Here is a 16,024-nt window from a genome sequence, read left to right as displayed (position 1 = left end):
TCCCTGCCTTGGCTTTGCGTCACTCTCTGCTACCTGAGTGGTCTTCCAGCCCCACCACAGGCCAAAGGAGTCCTTGTGCTGTTAGCACTGTACTGGGATCAGCCCTCAGCCCTTCAATCTACAGACTCTAGGTCACTTACAGCCCCAAACACTGACCCAAGAGCAGGGCTAATATCATAGGGCTGAAAGGCTTCTGCTGCACTGAGAGAGATCTAGCTTAGACATGTATGAGAGGCTTCTGCTGCACTGAGAGAGATCTAGTTTAGACATGTATGAGAGGGAAATCACCGTCTTTCTTGACATGCTTCTGGAGCGGAGCCTTACACCCTCCCTCCCTCCCTCCCCACCTTAACGTGTTCCTGTAGCTGGGCTTCATGCTGCCGGTTGAGCTGCTCATGTTGCCTCTGGAACTCAGCGATGAGCTGCTGTCTCTGGATCTGTTGTTTCTGTTTCAGGGACAGGAGCTCCTGCTGCAGCTGCTGCTCTCTGGCCTGGGCTGCAGACGCCTGGGCCTGGGCTGCAGAAGGAGACATGGACAGCTGCTGCTCTCTGGCCTGGGCTGCAGAAGGAGACATGGACAGCTGCTGCTGGTGATGGTGCTGGTCAATGCGTAGGTCCATGGGGATGGCAGCCGGGGGCAGACGCAGGGGCAGGGCAGAGTTAATGTCCACTAGAGAGAGGAAAACGGTGGGGGGGAGACAGAGAGAGACAGAGAGAATGTTAGTCCATGCATATTGAATAATGAAAAGACTAAATGATGGGACCCAAGTAGATAATAAAATAAAACAGCCATCCCATTCGGTGCGCGCACACACACACACACACACACACACACACACACACACACACACACACACACACACACACACACACACAGCATCCTTATCAGCACAGAGAGCCCCTTCACAGTACTGTCCATCTGGCCCTGATAAGTCAAACATCAAGTCTAGCACTCCTCTCACAAAGACTGCATTGAACTGTAGCGTGGTGGTGGAGATCTCGGCCCTGGCCAACCACCCCCAGAACGCACTGCTACAGGAAGACCTCCAATTGCACGGCTTCCTCTCCATTAAATCTGAATAAATAGTCGCGATTGGACGATTATTTATCTACCAGTTTCCCCAACAGCGTGCCAGACAGACAGATATGTTTCCCCAACAGCGTGCCAGACAGACAGATATGTTTCCCCAACAGCGTGCCAGACAGCCAGATATGTTTCCCCAACAGCGTGCCAGACAGCCAGATATGTTTCCCCAACAGCGTGCCAGACAGCCAGATATGTTTCCCCAACAGCGTGCCAGACAGCCAGATATGTTTCCCCAACAGCGTGCCAGACAGACAGATATGTTTCCCCAACAGCGTGCCAGACAGACAGATATGTTTCCCCAACAGCGTGCCAGACAGCCAGATATGTTTGCTTGGAACGTTGTCTTAATCGTGTTACACCCACACAGTCAGTCACACACACAGTCTCACACACACCGTCACACACACACAGTCTCACACACACTGTCACACACACACAGTCTCACACACACTGTCACACACACACAGTCACACACACACAGTCACACACACAGGCCCGAAAGACTCATACACACAACACACACTCAAGGCAGACACAGTCACTGGGTTTATCAGATGAATGAGTACGGTTACATACACACAATAATAGTGAATAGTCAGATCACGTTGAAATGCTTTGCAAGAAGAACAATTTCCATAATAATCCTGTTTACATGGACACATCTGAAATCAGGCTCCCTGATGGGACTTGGCTATATGCAGAAAAATCCCCAATCAAAACAAACGTTTTACCACAGTGATCATGTTCTTTTTGGGAAGCATTTGAGTTGGGACATATACAGTTCGTATGTGAAAACTATTTTGAAGATGCATACTGTCAGTTTTTCCCTAACTCACTTCCCCTGTGCTGCTGGTGCCAGGTGGGACATATCAAATACACCGCTGAAACGCCAATTAAGGTGTTTACATGTCCTAACAATTTGAAAGATCGCTCAGAAAACCAGATGTTTTAATCGCTGTATGCTTACTTTGATTTTGACCGTACGCCCATGAAGATAAGCAGAATAAGGCGTTTACATGACTAATCCCATACTCAGCCTTCTAATCAGTTTAATATTGAATTATAAGTGTTGATGTAAACGTACTTAGTGATGCTGCACAAACCAATATGTATATTCTCTCTCTCTCCCTACTGTCTCTCCCCTAATTCTTCGTCCTCCTCCCTAAGGACCCTGCCCCTCCCACACACAGTCAAGCACAACATTCCAAGACCAACCACTGGCGCTTCTGTCCCGTGCACAGACAGACACACACAAACATACTCACTCGATACAAACACACACAACCATAATGTCCTAGCTCTGAAACACATGCTGCAGCCACTGACTGGTGCTGCCTGTCTGCATTGACTATACCACTCAGTGGACACAACACTAACCAACAAGCAGAGAGAAAGAGAACGTAACACAGAGGAAGAGTTTAAAAGAGAGAGAGGAGAGAAGGAGAGAGAAAGAAAGAGGAGAGAGGAGACAGAAAGAGACAGCAGACAGAGAGAGACAGACAGACAGACAGACAGAAAGAGAGAGAGAGACAGAAAGAAGAGAGAGGAGACAGAAAGAGACAGAGACAGACAGACAGAGACAGACAGACAGAAAGAGAGAGAGACAGACAGACAGAGACAGACAGAGACAGAAAGAGAGAGAGACAGAAGAGAGAGAGAGACAGAAAGAGAGAGAGAGAGACAGAAAGAGAGAGACAGGAACTACTTTCAGAGAAGCAATGTGTAATAGAACATATATAATTGACATACCCATCAGTGCTGTACTGATCATGGCGATAAACACTCTTTCCCCCCTCCTATCGTTTCCTCCTCGTCAGCTCGTCTCTGCTGTGCGTAAGGATCTATTTAGCTGTAGTGGTGCTACTCTTTATGTTTCTGTCAGTCTCTGTCCTCCTCTCCTTTCCTCTGAGTTCTCTTTTCTGCTTTCTCAACACTCCTGCTCCCTCGCTAGCTACCTCTCTCTGTGTCCCTCCCCTGACTTTACCCGTCTGTGTCCCTCCCCTCTCCCGCTTCCCTCTTTTTACCTCTCTCTGTGTCCCTCCCCTCTCCCTCTTTTTACCAGTCTGTGTCCCTCCCCTCTCCCCTCTTTTTACCAGTCTCTGTGTCCCTCCCCTCTCCCCTCTTTTTACCAGTCTCTGTGTCCCTCCCCTCTCCCCTCTTTTTACCAGTCTCTGTGTCCCTCCCCTCTCCCCTCTTTTTACCAGTCTCTGTGTCCTCCCTCCCCTCTTTTGACCAGTCTCTGTGTCCCTCCCCTCTTTTGACCAGTCTCTGTGTCCCTCCTCTCTACCGCTTCCCTCTTTTTACCTCTCTCTGTGTCCCTCCCCTGACTTTACCCGTCTGTGTCCCTCCCCTCTCCCGCTTCCCTCTTTTGACCAGTCTCTGTGTCCCTCCCCTCTCCCTCTTTTTACCAGTCTCTGTGTCCCTCCTCTCCCCTCTTTTTACCAGTCTCTGTGTCCCTCCCCTCTCCCCTCTTTTGACCAGTCTCTGTGTCCCTCCCCTCTCCCTCTTTTTACCAGTCTCTGTGTCCCTCCCCTCTCCCCTCTTTTTACCAGTCTCTGTGTCCCTCCCCTCTCCCTCTTTTTACCAGTCTCTGTGTCCCTCCCCTCTCCCCTCTTTTTACCAGTCTCTGTGTCCCTCCCCTCTCCCCTCTTTTGACCAGTCTCTGTGTCCCTCCCCTCTCCCCTCTTTTTACCAGTCTCTGTGTCCCTCCCCTCTCCCCTCTTTTTACCAGTCTCTGTGTCCCTCCCCTCTCCCTCTTTTTACCAGTCTCTGTGTCCCTCCCCTCTCCCCTCTTTTTACCAGTCTCTGTGTCCCTCCCTCTCCCCTCTTTTGACCAGTCTCTGTGTCCCTCCCCTCTCCCCTCTTTTGACCAGTCTCTGTGTCCCTCCCCTCTCCCCTCTTTTTACCAGTCTCTGTGTCCCTCCCCTCTCCCCTCTTTTTACCAGTCTCTGTGTCCCTCCCCTCTCCCTCTTTTGACCAGTCTCTGTGTCCCTCCCCTCTCCCCTCTTTTTACCAGTCTCTGTGTCCCTCCCCTCTCCCTCTTTTTACCAGTCTCTGTGTCCCTCCCCTCTCCCTCTTTTTACCAGTCTGTGCCCTCCTCCCTCTCTGTGCTGGTGACATCACAGGGCAGTCGTAGGCCTGCTGTCTGTTTATTCTGCTGCTCCTCCATTTCCTGGAACTGACTGCAGATACACAGGAGATAGATAGCAGAGTGGACGGAGGAAAAAAACTATTCTCTGTGTCTTCCTCTGTTGACACTGCATCCCCCCTCTACCCTCTGAGCACAGAGAACTAGTTCCCTCTAGAAATAGACCCACAGTGTTGGACATTCTCTGGCGTCACACACAAACAGACACACACACACACACACACACACACACACACTACTCTCTATTCTTCAGATCACGGTTCTGTGAAATATATGTATATGGCCTCAAGTGAACTAATTAAGGCTATAAGGGCTCTTTATGGTTGCTAGGAGACTCCCCGTCATCACACACCCCCTTTGTGTTATTTGCTCTGACGTTGGCGTTGCTAGCGGGCGGAAGCGTAAGAGAAACTTCACAGTTGTGTTGTACATTACAGAGCATTGATTTCTGGGACAGTGGAAGGACGTGGGGAAGGTCTACAGCAGAAGGGTTCAGTCCAGCCGGGCAACAGGTAGGCTGCACACAACTATAAGCATGCAAGCTGCTATAGGCACCACTCTCCAGTTGTTTTAAACCACGGTGCACAAGCTCTGCACAAGCTCCGATTCCATTCCAACAACAACCTGGCTATGTGACGCTCTCACGGGAGCCACTTATTTTGGCAAGATAAACCTTTGATATCTGCCCATCTCCCCCGGCTCGCGGTGACGTCAACGCTTGCATCAAGTTCACGGCGATATCCCACTTCCTCTCACCTAAACAAGGGCCAACGTGCACTCTGGAGCAGACACACTTGGCTTGCAGTAAAGAAAGCCCTCCAAAAGCGGCTCTTACACAATACCCTACCTGCATCAAAACAGCTGGCACGAAAACAACTTTTTTTCCTCCTTCATCTAAACGGCTTTGAAAGCCTCTCAACTGTGTCTTGTGTAAAATCCTACCGTCTCACCCAGGAATTCCACTCATTTATAATAAGAGGAATTATTTCTGACGCAAATCCATTTTGGTAACACCCTTTATCAGCTACCTGTTTATAATGGATGATATTAAATCATTTATACTTCATTCTATCAATGCATTATATAACCTGTAATAAACATTCATAACAGCTCACGGCTCCTTGTGTAATACAGCACGTGCAACAGTACCTCAAATGAAGAGAGAGAAAATCCTGAGAAGTAGAGAGAGACGGCTGAGACCTTTCACCGTTTTCCCCCTGTCCTCTCTTCCGTATTTCAGCTTCCACGGGGGAAAGCTCCCCGCCATGTGAGTCATAGATTATTCAGTAGTGACTCGGCTTATTCATTACACCAAACAGACTCTCTTCCATATAAACAACCACTACTCCTCTTCCTCTGTCCTTCTCTTCTCTCCTCAGACAAGCAATGTGTTTACCACCCCTAGGGGGCCTCCCTGCTCCCTCCTTCTGCTGGCTCCCATTACAGAATACAGATAGAAATAGATCTACCAGACAGTACAGCCGCTCGCGCTGCAGCGCAGCTCTGATTTAAAGCCTGTTGTCTGACGATGTCCCTCAGTCTGATTGCAAAGGCTCTACACTCCGCTCATTAGGTCTAATAGATGTCGAGCTCAACCCAGGCCGAGCCCAGCCTATCGCCGGGCAGAATGGGCCAGGGAGATATTAATTATTACGTTTAGAGATGTGAATGGTGAGAAGTTTGTCACAGGGCCTGGCGGGTGGCGAAACAAGGAGAGGGAGAGACGGCATGACAGAAACAGGTTGTGTATCTTATGAGGACGCAGCTTGCTGCGATGGGAAACTGAGTGGTCTGTATGGGGACTGGAAGGTCAAAGGTTGGATGGGTCTGCTTTCACCTTCCAGGTGGTTCAAGATCAATGATTATGAAGGAAACCAGAGATTTTGCAAAACAGTGACAATAAGTGCAGGTTCATGTACACCAGGCTTTCATATTAATACCTAGAGGGACAGAGGACGAGAGCCAACACGTCCAAGCCAACACCCCACAGGAAACCGCGAGGAACTCTATCAGAGATCAGCCACTCAAATGGCCGGTCTGTCTGTCAGTCAGTGTCTTGCCACTGCCCGCTGGCAGCTCATCTTACAGACAGAGACAGTGGAGTTCCTCCACACATCTATGTTCCTCTAGCGACAGAGAGACAGAGAGACAGGTGGGGTGTCTGTATGCAGCGAGCCCGACTCATCCCAACATGCTCCGGCCTGTCCCGGGCCTCCGGCTGACGTCAGCGTTCCAGTCTGCAGCGCGGCACCCGGAGGGGGGACGGGGGAAAGAAAGGGGGAGATGTGGGACGTGAGGAACAGAAGGGTGAGACGTGAGGATAAGAGGGTGCCCATACATACGTGCACAAGGACATCTCTCGCTACTTAACCCAGACTAGGGCACGTCCCTGTCATACAGGAGAGAGGACGCCCTGTCCTCCACGTCTGTGGGAGAAGACAGGTTCAAGCAGAGGTGGAGCTCCAAAAGAGCTCATCCTCACCCGTATAACAGAAATCTGTGTCAAGGCTGGGGTCAGTGTTTCCCCTAGCTCTATTCAGGCTAAAGCAGCGATAACAGAGACCCTGTATCAGGGGAAGTTGGGTCATCAGGTATTAACATGGTTCAGTATCAAACTCAGAGATGAAAACCAACACCAGACAGGCAAAACAGCTCGACCAATGTGGTCAAATCTAACTTCCTTTCTCAAATTACAAATAAGCCGTTTAAGCGAGAGGTGTTTTCTTTGCCATGCATCGCGACTCGAGAGCTCGATGTGTATCAACCACATGGATTTACATCTGAGCGAGGGGAGGACAGGGGGCGGCCTGTCGTGTGTTATGGGAGACGTTTTCCACACGCCAAAACATTATCCTGGGGTCATGGCATCAGATGACAGCTGGGTCACACTGGGTATTACACACAGACAAAGGTCTGGGACTGGACACCAGCGGCTGGATGTGTCAAGTGTCTCACAGTAGGAACTGATCTAGGCTCAGTTTTGCCTTTTAGATAATATTGAATGGACAGATGGGGGGGGGGGGGGGATCTGAGCCAAGATTACCACTCCTATCCTAGATCTAATGCATCCAATTATAGAAGCTGTATCAACAGCCTTGGAGAGACTGACATCATCCACATGTACCGTGCTTCAATGAGTGGCTAAACAATGCTAACCAGGGACATGACTGTGGTTAAAATGAGGCAGTTGAACCATTCAGGCTAGTCACACCGCCGGGTGCATACTCTTACTGCCTTGTTATTCTGGGACGCAAAGAAATACATGTAGAAAAGTGCCCATAGAGCATATGAGAGGAGGTCCATTGAGTCAGAGTATTGAATGGGGTTCTCCATATCCGTCTGTGGGCAGCAGTACAAGACGTACACGGTTTCTATGACAACCGTCCCCAGAAATCTTCTATGATGTCAGTAAGGGATATTTCAATATTTAATGGTGTCACTGCAGCTAAATAAAGAACAACGCATGGTGTAAAGAGAGAGAGACGGACAGAGCGCGAGACGGACAGAGCGCGAGACAGACAGAGCGCGAGACAGACAGAGCGCGAGACAGACAGAGCGCGAGACAGACAGAGCGCGAGACAGACAGAGCGCGAGACAGACAGAGCGCGAGACAGACAGAGCGCGAGACAGACAGAGCGCGAGACAGACAGAGCGCGAGACAGACAGAGCGCGAGACAGACAGAGCGCGAGACAGACAGAGCGCGAGACAGACAGAGCGCGAGACAGACAGAGCGCGAGACAGACAGAGCGCGAGACAGACAGAGCGCAAGACAGACAGAGCGCAAGACAGACAGAGCGCAAGACAGACAGAGCGCAAGACAGACAGAGCGCAAGACAGACAGAGACATGTGGAACAATTTAAGCACAACAAAGCCACAAGAATTAGCCATACAAGATGTAGGAATTTGGAAAAGATTATTTTGATAATCTATACAAAAACATCCCAAAAAAAGACTTACAACAGAACCAATTAGAAATTAAAGAAAAACTGAACATCCTTGAATCAGTCATTAAAAACAACCAAAATCCACTAGATTACCCAATAACCCAACAAGAACTAAATGAAAACCTCAAATCTATTAAATCAAAGAAGGCGTGTGGTCTAGACAACATCAGAAATGAAATGCTGAAAAACAGCACACCTGAGTTGCAAAATGCTGTGCTTAAATTGTTGAACATGGTTTTAACTTCTGGCTGCTTCCCTGATGTCTGGAACCAGGGCCTCATCTCCCCTATGCACAAAAGTGGAGACAAATCAGACCCCAATAATTACAGGGGAATGTGCGTAAACAGTAACTTGGGAAAGGTTTTCTGTAGCATTTTGAATTCAAGAATTCAAACCTTTCTTCAAGAAAAAAATGTAATAAGTAAATGTCAAATTGGCTTTCTCCCTAACCATCGCACTACTGACCATATATACACACACCTTACACACACTAATTAATAAACACGTCCACCAAAAAAAAGAGGGCAAAATCTTTGCTTGCTTTGTTGACTTTAAAAAAGCATTTGATTCAATTTGGCACGAAGGGCTATTCTACAAAATTCTCCAAAGTGGGCTTGGTGGTAAGGTGTATGACTTAATAAAATGTATGTACACAGAAAACAAATGTGCAATAAAAATCAAAAACCAAAGAACAGAACTATTTTCACAATGTCGAGGTGTGAGACAAGGAGTCCAAATCTTATCAACATTTAAATCAATGAATAAGCAGACATGTTGGACCATTCTCCAGCCCCAGGACTATTTGACACAGAGGCGAAATACCGGCTATATGCTGATGACTTGGTACTTCTATCACCAACCATAGAAGGTCTTCAACAGAACATTAATATTCTAGAGCAATATTGCCATAATTGGGCCCTGGCAATAAATTTCCAAAAAACGAAAATCATGATTAAAAAAAATATATAAAAAAAAAGTCAGAAACACAAATATAAATTCACCCTGAACAACACCATCATTGAACACACAAAAAATTACACCTACCTTGGTCTGACCATATCTGCATCGGAAAACTTTAATATGGCAGTGAATGCACTCAAAGAAAAAGCCCGCAGAGCATTGTATGCAATAAAAATGAAATTATTCAAAATCAACATCCCAATTAGAATTTGGACCAAAATATTTGACAGTGTAATCCTACCAATAGCTCTTTACGAAAGTGAGGTTTGGGGGCCACTCAATAAACTGGACTTTAAAATGTAGGACAAACATCCAATTGAAGCCCTACATGCAGAATTCTGTCGGAAAATCCTACAAGTCCAGAGAAATACACCAACTAATGCATGTAGGGCAGAATTGGGCCGCTTTCCAGTAATACTGAAAATACAGAAAAGATCATAAAAATTTTGGCTACATCTAAATTCAAGTCCAAATTCAAGTCTGCAATTTAAAGCACTTCAAACCCAAGAGCTGAGCCCAGAAACGAGCGCTCTCAGTCAGCTGGTGTTGGACCTCACCAACCAAGCTGACACCAGCACTGCTTCAAAAGAAAGAATTCAAATTAACAAAATCATAAACCAATCAAAGGACTCATATTTACAACATTGGAAAAACGAAACAAAATCCCAAAGCCGACTAAATTGCTATCTGACCCTAAACAGAGAATATGAATTGGCTGATTATCTCTACTCTGCCAGAGATACGAAGCAGAGACAGATCCTTACCAAGTACAGGCTGAGTGACCACCGATTGGCAATAGAAACCGGCAGACATAAAAAGACATGGCTACCCAAAGAGGAGCATGTATGTGGCCACTGCACGACAGGGGAGGTAGAGACAGAGATGCACTTTCTCCTTTACTGTGATAAATATTCCTCACAAAGAGATTCATTATTCACAGAAATGACTACATTTATTTCAAATTTGAACTTATTAAACCCAGAGGAAAAAGTAAAAATACTCATGGGCGAAGGAGCAATGGCTCCTCTTGCAGCCAAATATGTATTTGCCTGCCATAGCCTGAGGGACACTGAATAATGACATCTGCATAGTAAACAGTAACTTACTTATTATGACTATTATTGTTATTACTGTTATTGTTATTTCTATTATTATTGTTGTTTATCATTCCAAATAGTAGTGGTATGGGTGGTAATGGTAATGATAACAGTTTAGTGATGGTGGTGGTAGTAGTAGTGGTAATGATGATAGTAGTTGTAGTACTGATGTAATGGTGAAGATGACCGTTATTTAGTTATAAGTTAGTTATAGTTTCATTTTCCATATTTAGATTTTTTATATTTAATTTTGTATTATTTACTGCCATTTTATATTATTATTATTTGTTATTGTTTATAATTTTATTACAATGTATATTGTATACATTGTTGCTTTGGCAATATTGACACAATGTTTTTCATGCCAATAAAGCAGCTTAAATTTGACATTTGAGAGACAGAGAGAGACAGAGAGACAGGGAGAGACAGAGACAGGGAGAGACAGGGAGAGACAGGGAGAGACAGAGACAGGGAGAGACAGGGAGAGACAGGGAGAGACAGGGAGAGACAGGGAGAGACAGAGACAGGGAGAGACAGGGAGAGACAGGGAGAGACAGGGAGAGACAGAGACAGGGAGAGACAGGGAGAGACAGGGAGAGACAGGGAGAGACAGGGAGAGACAGGGAGAGACAGGGAGAGACAGGGAGAGACAGGGAGAGACAGAGACAGGGAGAGACAGAGACAGGGAGAGACAGGGAGAGACAGGGAGAGACAGGGAGAGACAGGGAGAGACAGGGAGAGACAGGGAGAGACAGGGAGAGACAGGGAGAGAGAGATGGTTCCGTACGGGAGGAAAGGAGAGAATTATTTTTTTGGGCCCGGCAACAGGGTGAAGGAGTGGTAGATGGCTTATTTATGTGTTAAATACCAAGACTACCAAAATAAAGGAAACACTTGAGTAAACGATATAAAGTATATTGAATATTCCTGAGTTAATTAAGAAATGAACATGCCATCATACGTTGGGTCATGTATAAAAAGGACCAGTTGCCCGTTATATTGGCTACCATGGATAGAAGAGATCTCAGTGACTTTGAAGTTAAGACTTATGGGAGATTCTGGAGCGGGATGTGACAGTGTTTCCCACCAACATCAACAAAACAACAAATGCTGGAATTTCTTGTGGAAGAATGGTGTCGCATCCCTCAGAGTTTCAGCCACTGGTAGAATCTATGCCAAGGCGCACCGAAGCTGTTCTGGCCCAACACCCTATTAAAAGGGTAGGAAGCAACAACAGTGTGGTCAAAGACTTAGTAACTTAGTTGTAGCTTAGTTGTAGTCACGATCTGGTTACCTAGAACTACAAACATATTTATTCACTTATTTCCGGATATCTTCAGAACTACCCACAAAGCACTATTTCTCAACGTCATATGGAGAACCGGTGCTAGCCATCTAGTTCCAGCTGGCTAACGTTAGCTACTAGCCATGCTAGCATGGTATTACATTCCTTGGCAAGCTACTATGTACATCCATGAAGAAGAAACTATAGAAATCCTCGTCTCCCGTGCATTTGGTAGTCGAGCGAGTGTTGTAGTTTTCCGTCATTTGTAGCTAGTGCAGTAATACACGCGTAGTGCAGTAATACACGCGTAGTGCAGTAATACACGCGTAGTGCAGTAATACACGCGTAGTGCAGTAATACACGCGTAGTGCAGTAATACACGCGTAGTGCAGTAATACACGTGTAGTGCAGTAATACACGCGTAGTGCAGTAATACCCACAAGGACGGGGTTACGACTCATTTGTGGCCCAAAAATGAGAAGCAACATTTTAAGTTGGAACAGTGTGTCTGGTTGACGTGAACAGATTGGAGTATGGGAACAGTGTGTCTGGTTGACGTGAACAGATTGGAGTATGGGAACAGTGTGTCTGGTTGACGTGAACAGATTGGAGTATGGGAACAGTGTGTCTGGTTGACATGAACAGATTGGAGTATGGGAACAGTGTGTCTGGTTGACATGAACAGATTGGAGTACGGGAACAGTGTGTCTGGTTGACGTGAACAGATTGGAGTACGGGAACAGTGTGTCTGGTTGACGTGAACAGATTGGAGTATGGGAACAGTGTGTCTGGTTGACGTGAACAGATTGGAGTATGGGAACAGTGTGTCTGGTTGACATGAACAGATTGGAGTATGGGAACAGTGTGTCTGGTTGACGTGAACAGATTGGAGTATGGGAACAGATTGGAGTATGGGAACAGTGTGTCTGGTTGACGTGAACAGATTGGAGTATGGGAACAGTGTGTCTGGTTGACATGAACAGATTGGAGTATGGGAACAGTGTGTCTGGTTGACGTGACCAGATTGGAGTATGGGAACAGTGTGTCTGGTTGACATGAACAGATTGGAGTATGGGAACAGTGTGTCTGGTTGACGTGAACAGATTGGAGTATGTGAACAGATTGGAGTATGGGTTGAGTTGAGACTGACTGAAACCAGGTGCTGTGCCGAGCGTGAATGTGAAGCCTGCAACATCTACTTCCTACCGACCTACTGGTACACTGCGAGTGTCAGCAGTGCTGGAGATAAACCGGGTAAATTCTAAATGGATTTACCTCACTATATCACTATTGGATAAGCTACACTACATGACCAAAAGTATATGGACACCTGCTTGTCGAACATCTCATTCCAAAATCATGGGCATTAATATGGAGTTGGTCCCCTCTTTGCTGCTATAACAGCCTTCACTCTTCTGGGAAGGCTTTCCACTAGATGTTGGAACATTGCTGCGGGGACTTGTTTCCATTCAGACACAAGCGCATTAGTGAAGTCGGGCACTGATGTTGGGCGATTAGGCCTGGCTCGCAGTCGGCGTTCCAATTCATCCCAAAGAAGTTCGATGGGATTGAGGTCAGGGCTCTGTGTAGGCCAGTCAAGTTCTCCAACACTGATCAACAAACCATTTCCATACGGACCTCACTTTGTGCACGGGGGAATTGTCATACTGAAACAGGAAAGGGCCTTCCACAAAATGTTGCCACAAAGTTGGAAGCACAGAAACGTCTAGAATGTCATTGTATGCTGTAGGGTTATGATTTCCCTTTACTGGAACTAAGGGGCCTAGCAGAACCATGAAAAACAGCCCCAGGTCATTATTCCTCCTCCACCAAACGTTACAGTAGACACTATGCAGTCTGGCAGGTAGCGTTCTCCTGGTATCCGCCAAACCCAGATTTCTCCGTTGGACTGCCAGATGGTGAAGCGTGATTCATCACTCCAGAGAACGCATTTCCACTGCTCAGAATCCAATGGCAGCGAGCTTTACACCACTCCAGCCGAAGCTTGGCATTGTGATCTTTGGCTTTGGCTGCTCGGCCATGGAAACCCAGTTCATGAAGCTTCCGACGAACAGTTCCTGTGCCGATGTTGCTTCCAAAGGCAATTTTGAACTCGGTAGTGAGTGTTGCAACTGAGGACAGACTATTTCTACACCTGTCAGCAATGGGTGTAGCTAAAATAGCCGAACTAACTAATTTGAAGCGGTGTCCACATACTTTTGTACAGTCTTCCGTCAAAGGTTTGGACACACCTACTCATTCAAGGGTTTTTCATAATTTCTACATTGTAGAATAATAGTGAAGAAGTCAAAATGTTGAAATAACACATATGGAATCATGTAGTAACCATAAACGTATTAAACAAATCAAAACATATTTTATATTTGAGATCCTTCAAAGTAGCCACCCTTTGCCTTGATGACAGCTTTGCATACTCTTGGCATTCTCTCAACCAGCTTCATAACGTAGTCACCTGGAATGCATTTCAATTAACCTGTCTGGGCTAGGGGGCAGTATTTTCACGGCCGGATAAAAAACGTACCCGATTTAAACTGGTTACTACTCTTTCGCAGAAACGAGAATATGCATATTATTAGTATTTAGATTTGGATAGAAAACACTCTGAAGTTTCTAAAACTGTTTGAATGGTGTCTGTGAGTATAACAGAACTCATATGGCAGGCAAAAACCTGAGAAAATTCCAAGCAGGAAGTGGCCTGTCTGACAATTTGTAGTCCTTCTTTTGCTTCTCTATCGAAACTACAGTATCTGAGCTGTTACGTGGCACTTTCTAAGGCTTCCATTGGCTCTCTAAAGCCTTCAGAATGCGGATTGAGGCGTCTCCTGTCTCTGGGCAGAGTATGGTAGCTCAGTTTGTCAGTGGTCTGCCTAGTGACTAAGAGATTGGAGATGCGCATTCACGAGACCACGCTGTTTTTTCTTTCCCTCTTTGAATGAATACACTATTGTCCGGTTGGAATATTATCGCTATTTTACGAGAAAAATACCATAAAAATTTATTTTAAACAGCGTTTGACATGCTTCTAAGTACGGTAAAGGAACATTTTGAATTTTTTTGTCACGAAATGCGCTCGCGCGTTACCCTTTGGATAGTGACCTGAACGCACGAAGAAAACGAAGGTATTTGGACATAACTATGGATTATTTGGAACAAAAACAACATTTCTTGTGGAAGTAGCAGTCCTGGGAGTGCATTCTGACAAAGTTCAGCAAAGGTAATAAAAAAAATGTAATAGTAATTCTGAGTTTAGTGAGCCCCGAAGTTGGCGGGTGTCAAAAAAGCTAGCCGTGATGGCTGAGCTATGTACTCAGAATATTGCAAAATGTGCTTTCGCCAAGGGCTAGGGGGCAGTATTTTCACGGCCGGATGAATATGCATATTTTTTATAGATTTGGATAGAAAACACTCTGAAGTTTCTAAAACTGTTTGAATGGTGTCTGTAAGTATAACATAACTCATATGGCAGGCAAAAACCTGAGAAAAAGTCAAGCAGGAAGTGGGAAGTCTGGTGCTTGTAGTCCTTTCAAGTGATTGCCTTGACTGTATACAGTGACTTAGGGTTCATTTTGCACTTCCTAAAGCTTCCACTAGATGTCAGCAGTCTTTAGAACGGTGTTTGAAGATTCTATGGTGAATTTGAAGGGAATACCAGCTGTGGTAAACTGGGGTCCCATTATAAGGCATGGGCTCAAGTCACGCGCAATGACTTGGGAGCGAGCTGAGTTCATATTCACTCCTAAAGAGAACTGATAGGTCCGGTTGGAATTTTATTCAAGGTATATGATAAAAACAACCTAAAGATTGATTCTATACATCGTTTGACATGTTTCTAGAAACTGTAGTATAACTTTTTTGACTTTTCGTCAGGACTAAGTAAGCACGCGCGTAGTGGATTTGGATAGTGAACCTAACGCGCGAACAAAACTGATTATTTGGAAAGAAATATGAACTTTATCGAACATTTATTGTGGAGCTGGGATTCCTGGGAGTGCCTTCTGATGAAGATAATCAAAGGCAAGTGAATATTTATGTAATTTCTTAGTTTTATTGACTCCAAGATGGCGGGGTTTCTGTTTGCTAGTTGTTAGTGTCATCTGGGCTGTACTCAGATTATTGCAAATTGTGCTTTCGCCGTGAACCTTTTTTGAAATCTGACAAAGCGATTACATTTAGGAGAAGTGTATCTATAATTCTGTGCATAACACTTCTATATTGATCAATGTTTACGATGAGAATTTACATACTGTGTGTGCTCATTGTGCTCATTCACCGGAAGGTTTGGAGGGAAAACATTTCTCAACATTACGTGCCAATGTAAAATGCTGTTTTTGGATATAAATATGAACTTTATCGAGCAAAACATACATGTATTGTGTAACATAATGTCCTAGGAGTGTCATCTGATGAAGATCGTCAAAGGTTAGTGTTTCATTTAGCTGCGTTTTGGGGTTTTGTGATGCATCTAGTTGCTTGGAAAATG

At 45.6% G+C, this 16,024-nt stretch overlaps 1 protein-coding gene across 1 annotated transcript in view; it reads right to left on the bottom strand.

Moving 5' to 3' along the window:
• The window catches only part of LOC106575618 (histone deacetylase 4), a 75,821-nt gene that overhangs the window by 38,516 nt on the left and 21,281 nt on the right, over positions 1 to 16,024 (bottom strand). The window contains 1 exon segment of the mRNA XM_045699149.1: positions 348 to 670. Within this exon segment, the coding sequence (XP_045555105.1) occupies positions 348 to 670 (323 nt within the window).

This window comes from Salmo salar, chromosome ssa17 (assembly GCF_905237065.1).
Source record: "Salmo salar chromosome ssa17, Ssal_v3.1, whole genome shotgun sequence".
Taxonomy (NCBI): domain Eukaryota; kingdom Metazoa; phylum Chordata; class Actinopteri; order Salmoniformes; family Salmonidae; genus Salmo; species Salmo salar.
Note: the sequence above shows the minus strand (reverse complement) of the source record. Positions and strands in the feature narration are given on the sequence as shown.